We start from the raw sequence: 12,550 nt of genomic DNA on the forward strand, positions 1-12,550 counted from the left end.
GGCAGGAACGCACTTTTTGCTCAGCCCCCAGACGTCCCTCCCAAGGCCCCCGGGCCTCCTCAGCGTGGGTTGGGCTCCCCTCTTTCACTCCCACCTCACTCAGGCGTGCACCTACTGTAGTATTTACCACTGTGCCTTCAGTATCTAGCACATGCCTGCTAGGAGGCAAAACCCGAATACACACTTGCTGCCAGAACTGTCCCTTTGTCAGCTCTTAGTGTCCTCGGGCACGTGCACTGCTGTGTCCTCAGCGGACTCTAAGAAAACAGACCATGTCATTCACATCTTTGTGACCCTAGCACCTAGCACACTTCTCATTAGGGGCACCACTCTCTATAAGCGTGTCCTGAGGATGGTGATCTGAGTGAAGTTTGAAACCTGCCACAGTCTACTTTCCAAAGTGGCTGGGCCACTGAAGCGTGATCGTAAAACACACAACTTTCACTGTCCTAGTTCTTTTATTTGCCAAGTCCTTCTCTCTATCCCTTGGCACTAACCCGAATCTCTTCTTTAAATTATTGCCTGATAAGTATTGAAATACTTCTATTTTAAAGCAAATTCTGAAAACAGATGACAGTTCAGCAAACAACTCTGTATTTCTCTGGTTTTAAACCTGCTCCTCCAACAATGCACTCCAATTTACATGATTTTCTGGATTATACTGTTATCCTCACAACAATGCTATGTGTGGTTCTCACTGGGGGCTGCCCTTTGGTGTGGCTTGTACCACAAGAAGCCTTAGAAATCTGCTATCTGCTTCCTTTGTATAAATCCAGAGGATATTTTTCTGATATCATCACCAAGGATCCCTGCTTACTTTTTAAGAACTAAGAGTTCTTAAAACTAAGAAGTTTGATTTCCCTAGTGTAGTGTTTTCTTCTCTAGGAAAAGAAGACTTACAGAGTTACATGCAGTGGTGAGAAACTCAGGGTGTGGAGTCAAGCAGACTAGGCCAAATTTTGGTTCTGCCACTTATTCATGATACTTGGATCCTCAGTTTTCTCATCTGAGTACTGAGGGGAATTTAACAGCATGTATCTCATGGAGCTATGGGAAGATTTAAACATAAATAATGCCTGTAATGGTCATCATTACAGTTTAACTGTGATTTCCCCAGGAAATGTAGGATGAAATTTACAGCTTAACTTTATTTACTATGTGAATTTGATAAGCTGTTCTTGAGATCTTTCCATTTATCCCATATTCTATTTTCTGTAAGCCCTGACTTTCTTTACATCTTTCTCCTATTTTACTAAAATATTCTTAGGAAACCTTTAATCCTTTCTGTAATAAAGAAGAAGTTACCCAGGCGAAAAGCACTCAGTTGGTAAAGCGTCCAGCACCCACCCACCCTGTGTGCTCCCGGCTTCCAAGGCGTCCAAGCACCTACCCAGCCTGCTCCCCGGGAATGACAGCCAGGCACGTGCACAGCTGTGTTGACAGGTCCACACCAGCAAGGGGTCCCTTCAGGGCATTTCCCTAGATCTTTCACAAAATCAAAGAGCAACTAGCCTAGGCATATGTCTGTTCTCTTATATATTACTATTTACTTTAACTCCTTTTATAATTTTGTTCACTTTATATAACTTTGTTCACAGGAAACATAATTTTTTTCACTTAAATATTTTCAATGTGAATGGCAATCCCTTGAAAAGATTAATGAAGTACATTTTTTCCATAAATGTTTATAGTATGTCTTTAGAATGGGGAGAATTAAAGCTCCATACAAAGACTGAAATAGCTGTCATCAGCAAAAAACTTTCAAGGATTTCCTTCCAGATTTACTATTTTGCTGTCCGTCGGCAATGACAGGAACTCACACTTTCCACGCCAAGTGACAAACTAAGTCTATTAAGTTGGATAAATTCAACAGCGCATATCAGCTCAAATCAGATGGGGGGGTAAGTACCAAAAGGAGAATTTCAAAATAAACTAGGTGGGCTTTGCACTTAAAATGACCAATAGTCTATAAATGTTGGTGGGTCGTCTACAAGACTTTCTACTACACCTCTAAGGCCACCCACTTATAAATAATCTGTGTAGAAGATAATAATTTACTAAATTATAATAAACACTGACTGGCAAGGTATAAAGTTTTGTTTTAAAACTAGGATTCTTAGTGCAAGACTTCTGCCACATACACATAATAGCTCCTTGTGCCTATATAATAAAATACATCCTAACTATAAAAATAAAATTATTTTTTTCAGGCCTATAATTTGTCCTCTTAAGTAGCAATTAAGGTTTATTACCATAAATGAGATACTGCCTGGGTCATCTTGCAAACAAAGGATGAAGTTACAAGTTTAACAAGACTGGTAACTGTGCTGTACTGCTCGACTTTAAAGGATGGGCACCGCCAATACCAGCCACCACAGTCACGACGATTCTGCCTCCTGGATGAACTGATACTGACTTTGCTTTCTGCAGGCAACAGCCCTACTGGGCAAGTAAGATGAGCTACGAAAAGAATGACAGGCCTTTATTGCATTACCATCTTATGCCTAATGGCTACTTCCTGGGTAGTCCTGTATTTCCCTTGGTTCTAAGGAAGAATACAATTTCACGGAGGACAGAAATGCCAAATAAGAACTTATCTGTGATCTGACCGGTGGAAGGAGCAGCTTTTAGGCTTCTGAGATGGTTATAGATTTTGCATTCAGCCTCTAAACCTACTGTACTTAAATAAAACTACTTTTGACACTTTCTAAACATTAACACAGCAGATAGTTTTATTTATCTTTCAAAAAAGTAAGGTGTCAGTAGATACTGAAATGTCTATTGTTACATATTTTCATCTGCTCTATTGCCTTTTCCAATTAATGGTATTTTAAATTTATTGAATAGCTAACAATAGCTAATATTAAAAACCATTTTTATATAGATAACTGACTGTATCTGCATTTGTTTCCTTTATAATTTTACTTAATATGTGTGATTATTTGACCCACCAAACCAATGTTACCGCAGTAAATTTTACGTTCTAAGAACGCATTGCCCGGAAATATGAAAAGAGGATTCACTGATTTAGAATAGTTAGTATAAACTATTTGGCTCTTTTTATTTTTCTCAGCCTGTGATATTGTATTTAAAGAAGTATTTCAAAATGCTAATTTCAATGTCTCCAGGAAGTAAAGTGCTTAATTATTATCCATTAGTGATATTAAAATATTTATATGCCTTTTAGTTCTACCTAATTGAATTTGGTGGAAAGGAGTGTAATGGAGGCAGCACTTTACTCGGCATGGAAGAACATTATCAGTTTATCTGGTAAAAGAAGGCTTCAGACATACCTTTCTTCTAGAACCCTCTATAGATTTGTCTGAAATCATCTGTGTTAATGGAATGTTTTTATCTTTAGATACTCTATGTGAAAACAAGTCCATGTTTCAAAACTAAGTTCAATAAAGAAATCTATTGCATGAGTTAGTCTCACACCATCTCAGACCCACTTTCAGTGCTCTGTAGTACATTTTGTTAATGGTTGAAAAGGACTTTGGGTCCACACTGACATGTCCCTTTGGGGCTGTGTGATTTTCACTACACAACTCAAGGCAAAAGATTGGGAAATGCTTCAGGATGAACAAGCAAATGACTGTTCTGTAATGTGAGAGACTTAAATTCATGATTTTACCTGATCTGCCCACGAACTAGAGGTCTGTTCTTCGTCCTATTCATGTTTGAATCAAATGGCACCTCAAAAAACTGCAAAGAGATGGAAAAAAGAAAACATTAAATGTAACATGAAACAATTCTCTTCTGCTTTAGTTCTACAATGTTTTCCACTGTACATTTCAATTTATTGTTGGTTATACAAAGTAATGCTCTGGGTACTCTTTGGAGGAAAATTCTCTGGGAGAGACACTTTTTAAAAATTACATGCATTAACTGTCAAGAAAACACACAGTTCCACTTTCATGCACTTTGAAAACCATTTGTTAAATATACAGTTATATCCTTCAAAGTCACTGTTTCAAGTTTAAAGCATTACGCTATAAGTGATATCGAAACCTTTCTTATATCTCAAAGCCTGTGAATCAAGCAAAAACCAATCAATACTGGGAAATAGGCTACTAAAGTCAAGATCCCAGATGAAACTGTACACAACTGGTGAGGTCAGACTGCGGCTAGGGTAGCCAGCCAGCCCTCTCTGCCCGGAAAACCTGTGGTCCCCACATTAACAGCAACCCCTCTACTCTCAAAGCAATCCAGTCTGGCCGATACCTTGGTGGGGTCGCCCTATGATGTAATGTTTCCTGTTTATCTGTTAAAGGACAAGGTCCAGGGGATCACCAAAACGCACTTTCCAAAGCCTTTGCACATGTTCTTAAATTTGTTATCAATGTCACTTAACTGTCACCTTTTTTGATACAACAGAGTTTCTCCCAGATGTGATTAGGTTATAATTGAGAACACCTCTAATTAAATGGGCTACAATAGCAAATTGGTAGACGACACACTAATTCAAGATCCACGTCAGCAGTTCCCTGTTCTCTCATAGTGGGTGTCCTTGCTCTCAGATTGATTCCAAGATCAAACCCCATGAGTATAATAAAGGCTCTGAGAAATATAACATTACTTAGCCAGTTATTTGATAATGAAAACTTTTTTCAAGAAAAATGTTTTTAACAAATTTTGGAAATGTCTGGTCTGAGAATACCCAAGTATAAGGATCTCATGTCTTACATATACTTGGTTTCAAAACATGGTTCATACAGAACCACAGCTCTCTACAGTGAGTTGTGCTCATTAGGTGTTCTATAAATGTTAGAAAAAATACTTAGTACTAAAAAGCAAAGTCTCGAAATAAGTAAAGGGACATTTTCTTTATTCTATTGTACTTTTGAAAATCACCTAGTACTAGCTAATAAGTAAATGTTAAAATGAAAGAAAATTTTATCCTGAACTATTTGAGAAATTTTTAATTTATTCTTACAGGTAACGACATCTGGTAAACTGTGTTCTTAATTTTCCAAAAAGTTTGACATATGTTTCATTTTCCCTTATCCTATGGTACAAGACTGTCTTTACTATTTTTTTTAAACAATGTTTTAATATCCCCAAACACAATGACATCTTCTAATCAGATTATTTCCTCTTCCCCTCATTCATCTCAGGTTCCTGTAATCCCTCGCAACGCTCTGGGCAGGGTTAACCACAGCAAGTCATTCAGTAGCCCCAGTGTCTCACCCCTGGCTCTGATGACTGTCCAGTTGCCCACTGAGCCAGTGGTCTGGCATCTGGTGTTCTCAGACCTTTCAAATAAAACCACACATCAAAAATGACCACTGCTAATCCCACAATGTGGGAATATATTGTATATATTATATTATATATATGGGTTAGAATAACAGATATTCTTCTGATGGCGAATCCTTAGTAAAGGTGGGCTGTACATGTTTAGCACATCACATGCAACACAACAGAAAGTGTACGCTGAGTCTGGATTTTCAGAGCTTCTTGGGTACAACTGAAGCCCAATATTGCAGATGCCGATGGAGTAAGAAACTAAATGTCAGGGAATCCATATGGTCTCACCTGCTCTACTCGAAGCTGTGACTACATGAGGAGACTCTCAGGTTAGGAGATTGTAGTGCTCACTCTCTAGGGCTTTTTCTCCAATGGATCTGTTGCAAGCAACTGGCAGCTACTCTTACCAGCTGCTGAATATTCCACTTTATGGATATACCATAAAACCAATCCCATACAGGATAATCAGAATGTTTTTCATCATATTACAAACATCCCCAAACATGTATCATGTATCTGCACATGTGTATAATTATTCCTGCAGGATAAATCCTTAGAAAAATTCCTTTCCTTTTACATAGTCCTCTTTTGATTGGGATATACTATGTAATAGTGGTTCTCCTAATCTATATTTTCTCAGTGTCCCACTTTAGGCTTATTATTTAGTCAATACAATTTTCTTTGCAACTACTACATACCATACAGTGGGGATACAAGAGCCAATTTCATTCAGTACCTGCTTTCAAGTTCATACCTTAACGCAGGGATTAGCAAACTGCAGCTAATGGGCCATATCCAGCCTGCATCTGTTTTTGTATGACACACAAGCTAATAGTTTTTACATTGTTTAAATGATTGGAAACACAAATCAAAAGATGAATAATATTTTGTGACTTGTAGAAATTATATGAAAGTCAGACTACAGTGTCTACAAATATAGTTTTATTGGAATCCAGCTACATTTGTTTACATCTGGCTATTGCTGCTTCCACACTGTAATGGCAGAGTTGGGTAGTTGCGACACAGATGGTATGGTCCAGAAATCTAAAATATTCACTATCTGGCCTATTACAGAAAAATGTTTGCCAACCCCTAATTGAACAGAAAGACCGGGATGCTAGAACCCAGGTAATTTTAGTAACATGCAGAGGACAATGAAAGAGAGATGTGCACAGAATTATGGGAGCCCAGATAATGGGCTCTGAACCAGGTGGGAAGGTAGGAAAGGCAGGGAAAATACCCTTCAAGCCTTCTTAAATGGGTTTAAGGACTGAGCAGGAGTCAGAGGCTCTAAGGGGACTGGAGAGGAGGGAAGAAAACTCAGACACAAGGGGAAGCATACAGAGAGGCATGAGAGGCAGAAATTTCATGATGTGCTTGAGTAGCTGGAAAGAATTCAGCATAGCATAGACGTTAGGGCGTAGGATTCACAGTTAGTGACCTGGGTTACATTTCAGCTTTAATGCTCACTAGTGTCTGAAATCCAATTTCCTCATATGTAAAATGAGGACAGTAATATTGCAACTTGCAAGGTTGATGTAAGACTTAAAAATATATCGATATATAGTATAATGCCTGGCTTATAGAAGGTGCTTAATAATCACAAATTAACTACTATTTAATAACGACAAATTGAACTACTGTTGGTGTTGCCGGACAGCTGGTGGAAGATCTGGAGGTAGGTGAAGAGCCAGCTCCTGAATGGCTTCACATGCCATACTCAATGTGCCAGGACTACCGTGCAGGAGATGTATTTTGGATAGACCACTGTAACTGCCACTTGGAGGGTGGCTTTGGTGAAACAGACTGCAGTGGCCCAGGTAACAGGTTGTGGGAGGGGAGTGGAGATGAAGAGGACACCACACCCGCCTTCACCCTCTAACATATAGTTAGAGGGTGCCCAAGGGGCAGATCCTAACCCTCTGCATTCACTCTCATAGCTTCAACTACAACCACTACTCTTGTAGCTCTAACTTTCTCTTGAGCTCCAATTCTGTAATGTCACTTGAGTGTTGGTATTTTTCTTTTGGATATTTTAATATAATCACAAATTCAGTATGTCCCAAACTGTACTCCACACACTTCCATGAAAGTCAGGTATCTCTTTTTCTCTTACACCCCATATCAGAATCTTTAGAATCGGCTTTGATGTCTTTTATTCATTAGCCACCTGAGTTCAGCTCATCACCAACTCTTGATCATCTGGACTTTATAGTATCTCTCAAAGCTACTCTTTCCATCTCCACTATCACCACTGCTACAGATCATAATAAAACTCCCTGCTCAGAAATGTTTCATGGTCTCCTCACTGTTCATTCCCCAATGTATTTTGAAAGTCTAAACTGTTTATAAGTTACATTGTTCAAGAGCCATCCCTGATCTAACCCCACCATTTCCAACCTTGTCACTCAGTTTATTTCTATCCCTGTGCCACTCTTGTCACTGTCTTATGAACACAGTAAAGTGTCCGTGGGAGCTGGAGACTTGCACAGTCTCTAATCTGAGGCTGGAGAAAATATTTAGTGTCTGGAGCCTTGTTTCCACAGCAGCAAATGAGAACAATTCTTTTACCTAACCAAGTTGCTGGGAGGATTTACAAAGAGTGTACATGATGCCCTGTAGCACAGTGTGTGAAGAGCTTCTGCTCACTCCTCACCTATGTCTGCACTTGTTGGTGAGCCTGACAGTCTCCAAATCTTCATCCAACAAATCTCATAGCTCCATCAAGACTAACTTCTAGGTCAGCTACCTGAACTGAAGCCTAAACATCTGACTTAGTATGACCTCTCCCTCCTTTGAATCCCCATGACACCTCTCTGAACCACTTGGAAGTATGGTTGCACATTAGGTGAAATCAAAATAATGCAAATAAACACTTGTTAAGAATTACAATCATTTAAAAGGTAGCAGACCTAGTGAATAAATTTGTTTTTGATTTCTCACCACAGTGTCACTCTGGTTGGTCAACAAAAATAGATCGTCCATTTTTCAGTTCAGTCTTTTGTTAGCTTAATGAGCCATAACTGCTATACAGTAGCCGGCATGCATTTTAAGTTTTGTCATATGTATACACCCATGAAGCTGTCATCACAATCAACATACTGCACATACACCTCATCCCAAAGTTTTGTCACGACCTGTTGTTGCCTCGTCCCCAGCCCCAACTACCTGTCCACATCTTGTCCTCAGGCAGCCACTGGACTACACTGTGACCCTACACATTATTTAACTTTCTAGACTTTAATGTAAATGGAATCATATAAATGTCTTTTTTTTTCATAGGTGTAATTATTTTGCTATTCAGCATATTACTAAGTGAATCAACAGTGCATTCCTTTTTCTTGCTAAGTGATATTCCATTACATGGCTAATGTCACAATCTGGATAGCCATTCACTTATTGATGGATATTTGAGTTGTTTCTAGTTTTTGGCTATTACGAAGAAGTTGTTATGAATATCTGAGTACAAGTTTTTGTTTGGGTATAGGCTTTTATTTCTCATAGATAAACACACTGCAGTGAATCATATAGTAGATAGGTGTTTAAGCAATTTAAGAAATTGTCAAGCTGTTTCATGAAGTACATTCCTACCATCAGTGTGTAAGAGTTCCAGTTCCAGACCTTCAAGAACTAAGTGTTGTGTCATCTCATGTGGCAAGAACTACAACCATCCCAGGTGCTTGCTGAGGACACAGGCATATGGAATGGTTAGAAGAAAGAAGCTATAAATACCAGCTACGTCCCTGCAACCAGCTGCAGAAACAAGGCATATAATAGCTCTGAGTATTTTTTCTTATTGTGATATAAATATATTTGTGTACATCAACCGAATTTTTTATTTCTCTCCCATTCTTCTACCACTGAGCATATGTTAATAGCATTAATGAGTACTCAAGTTATACAGTATCAAGGAGGACATGATTCAACTTGAAGAGAAATGACCACCACCCAAAGATAAATAAAGGAACTCTGAATCCTCTTAGGGGAGTGGGTTAGTGAACTTTGGGTTGTAGGGACAATTTCACCATGTTTGGCATAAATACAGTTTTGTTATTGCCTTGTTTTGAAGCCAACTATGACTGAGACCAGCATCCGAATGCCAAGCTGATGGGGGTGAACTGTGATGGCTGTGTGTGTGGCAGTTTCGCTGACCTGTATCTGTGCTGCCTGGAATTCCCTTCTTGCGTGGTTATAGGTAACGGACTGCCATAGAAGCTCCCAGGAGACCTGGGAGGTGGAGATGAAGTAGCAGGCACGTCCACACTTGGCAGGTGATGTGAGGGTGGGCACTGCTGCAGCTCACACACAGCTGCTGTGGGTCTGTCGGCTTGTCTTCCAGCCTGCAGCTTCTCCAGCCCTGCCAGACCTCCATGGCAGTAGCCAATTTCTGCCCACTTCTCATAACCCGGTGCCAGGGCTGTGCTGTTCCCTGGCAAAGTGCACCAGCTCTTCTGCAGGTCACCTGCATCATCAGAGCTGCAGGCTTGGAAAAGGCAAGAGGCAGTCAGGTGTCCCAGTTTGGTCTCATGAGTTTCAGCTCATCCTTGTGGATTCCAGGTTGCTCTTGCTGTCTTCTATAGCCTGACCATAGCCTCGCTTCCCTCAGGCCCATCACTGGGTACAAGGGCAATGGACGTACAGTTGCTTTATTCCCAGGACTGCATCTGGTCTAATCCCTATAATATATCCCTTATATCACTCATAGTGGTTCTGACATTCTGTCAAATCCTAATTGATATAGGCTTCTTCTCTATTACTTAAAACAGTGCTGCTATTTACAGGTATTTATTTAGCTTTTCAATATGTTCATTTTATCTAATGATCTAGGTAACAGAGTACCTGAGATATATGAATTTATAATTCTTAAAGAGAACTATGCAAACAGGCACTGAAATAATTTATTAAATGAACCATCAATGCAAGTAAATGTATATTTGTAGACTGCACTGCATTCATTTTTAAATGAATATTTATAAGTGTTAAAAAGTTCTTTGCCTATTAGAGTCTATATTCTTTATTCAATCAGTTCTAGTTATAGATATTAAAATGTTGTCTGTTCATACTCCCTCCCTTCCCTAAAATTCAAACACATTTTATAGTTATTTGAAATAATCACCCCTACATGACCTGTTAATTTAATTTCACAGGACTAATGAGGAATCCAATTACAAATCATGTTATTGAAATACTGGTAAGTTGTTATCTAATATAACACAGAAACTCTTGTATAAATAACTGCATTGGCAGTTCTCCAGTCTGTGTGTGTGAGTGTGTAAGCATGTACATGTACACACACATATCCTTAGTTTAGGAATTGTAATGAATTATTTCATCTGGACGAAGAAAGATATTATCTTTTCTATGTTTCTGGCAAGTCAGCCATCCAAAGCTGGGAACTGAGGTCTAGAATGTAGCAACTGAACTCAGGGGTGCCATAACTCGGCACCAGCTTTTGACACCTATGAATGCTAAAATTTATTGGACAAGCAACATCGGGGTAGAAAAACTATGCTAACCAAGACTTGTGGTTCGTTTCAGTGAGACCTCAGCAATTCCTCCCAACACCAAGAGATCAGAGTCATTATGCTACTGTATTCTGTTTTACAGACATTTTGTACAATGCCTTTCAGTTAGGTTTACTGCTTTGGTTCAGATATTTAAACTGCATTTTTAAAACATCAGCACAGTAAGTATACTGAGATGATAAATTTAAACACTTTTAAACTATAGCTGCTTAATCTACTCACATCTTTTCCCTGTGCTTTCTATTTTTTTTCATTATGTTCTCATTTTAGCTGGGCCCAGCGGCTGCTGCAGCAGTGAAGTAAAACTCCAGCAACATGTGTTGAAATAAAATACAAATGCAGCATTACCAACCTTTGGAAGACACTGTTGTGCCCCCTCTCATATGCTCCCCCACTTTGTGTAACGCTGGCAGCCTGTGAGGGTCTTTCCTTGAGATTTGATAAACGAAAGCCCAGGAATGTATGCTCCTTTCTCATACGTTGGCCTGTGGCTGTGGAATAGGACACAAGGGAAGTGGAGGAGAGACCCAACATTGATTCCTTGTGTCATGTTACCCCAAGTTGCACTCTGCATTTTCCTGTTTAAGTCAACCCTCCATGGGTCTGTACCTCTTGCCTCCAATATCCTAATACATGAAGATTGTAACAATGTCATATTAAAGTAATGCATTGCAAATAAGTGAATAATACCTGCTTTTTCTTTCAGTAAGTAACTTATTTTCTATGTTCATTTTCAAAAGAAGTTTTTATCTCAGTCTCTTCTCCTCAAAAAAGTCCATCAATCTTTTGGAGTTCTTTTCCTAGGGTTCCCTACCTCACTGTCTTCCTTCCATTCAGTCGTATACTCCCTCACATCTTTTGCCCTCCAGCAATTCTATGATCTGTTAATATTAATCTCGGGGTTGCAAATGGTAGAAACACAACTCAAACTAGTTCAAAGAAAACTGAGGCTTTGTCTCTTACTACAGGTGGTACCTGCTTTAGGAATTACTGGATTCAGTGTCAAATGTGCTATCTGATGTGGCTCTGGCTCTGGAATCTTCCTGGGGTATGTATTCTGCATGCAGGCTTTTTCTGTGACGCAGGCGAATGGCACTGGCAGCTCTAGACTCTCAACCTCCATCAATTCTCACACAAAGGTTATTTCTGGATCGTTCCCAAAGAAAAGTCCAGAACCATCATGGCCGTGAATCATCATGGCAGGGGGATGAGGTCACTATTCCATGAGCACAGAGAAGGTGCTGGTGGAGAGAGATAATGACACAGTAGCCCACTCAAACACAGGTATTATTTTCTCTATATGAAATAAAACATCTATTACGGGAAGGAAGTAGGAAGATGTTAGGCAGACAGATGCAGTGAAATTATAACACAAAACTACCAACCCTAGATCTTTCATTTCACATGTCACACCTACAAAATGACTTGCCTATGGTAGAAAGGGTATCTTAGTTTAAGTATCTGAAAGGCATTAATCAATAAAGACACAATAAACAATTTATATTAATCTTTGTCTCATAATCAGTTTGGGAATCAATGTAATAGTTCAGTTTAACGGAGCAGTAAATGGACCATTTTTTCCTCATAGTCACATTTATATCATGCTTTTATGTTAGCAATTATTATTACTCCAAAGAGATGATGCTCAGATAAAAAATACACTTACTAATCCTTGTAACAGACAGTATGTGAATTTTGTGAGCTAAAATGAGATACCAAAGCTGGGTAGAAATATAACTTGGCCAAGTGATGAACTTCCTATTCTGACTTTGATC

The 12,550-nt window shown here is 39.2% G+C and overlaps 1 protein-coding gene across 2 annotated transcripts in view; it reads right to left on the reverse strand.

The window, feature by feature from the left end:
* LOC118932395 (protoheme IX farnesyltransferase, mitochondrial) overlaps positions 1 to 12,550 on the reverse strand; it is a 124,125-nt gene that overhangs the window by 33,300 nt on the left and 78,275 nt on the right. For both annotated transcript variants that reach the window (XM_036925820.2, XM_036925821.2), the window contains one exon: positions 3,635 to 3,705. In XM_036925820.2, coding sequence (XP_036781715.2) covers positions 3,635 to 3,705 — 71 coding nt within the window. The remainder of the gene's footprint in view (positions 1 to 3,634; positions 3,706 to 12,550) is intronic.

This window comes from Manis pentadactyla, chromosome 4 (assembly GCF_030020395.1).
Source record: "Manis pentadactyla isolate mManPen7 chromosome 4, mManPen7.hap1, whole genome shotgun sequence".
NCBI classification, from domain to species: domain Eukaryota; kingdom Metazoa; phylum Chordata; class Mammalia; order Pholidota; family Manidae; genus Manis; species Manis pentadactyla.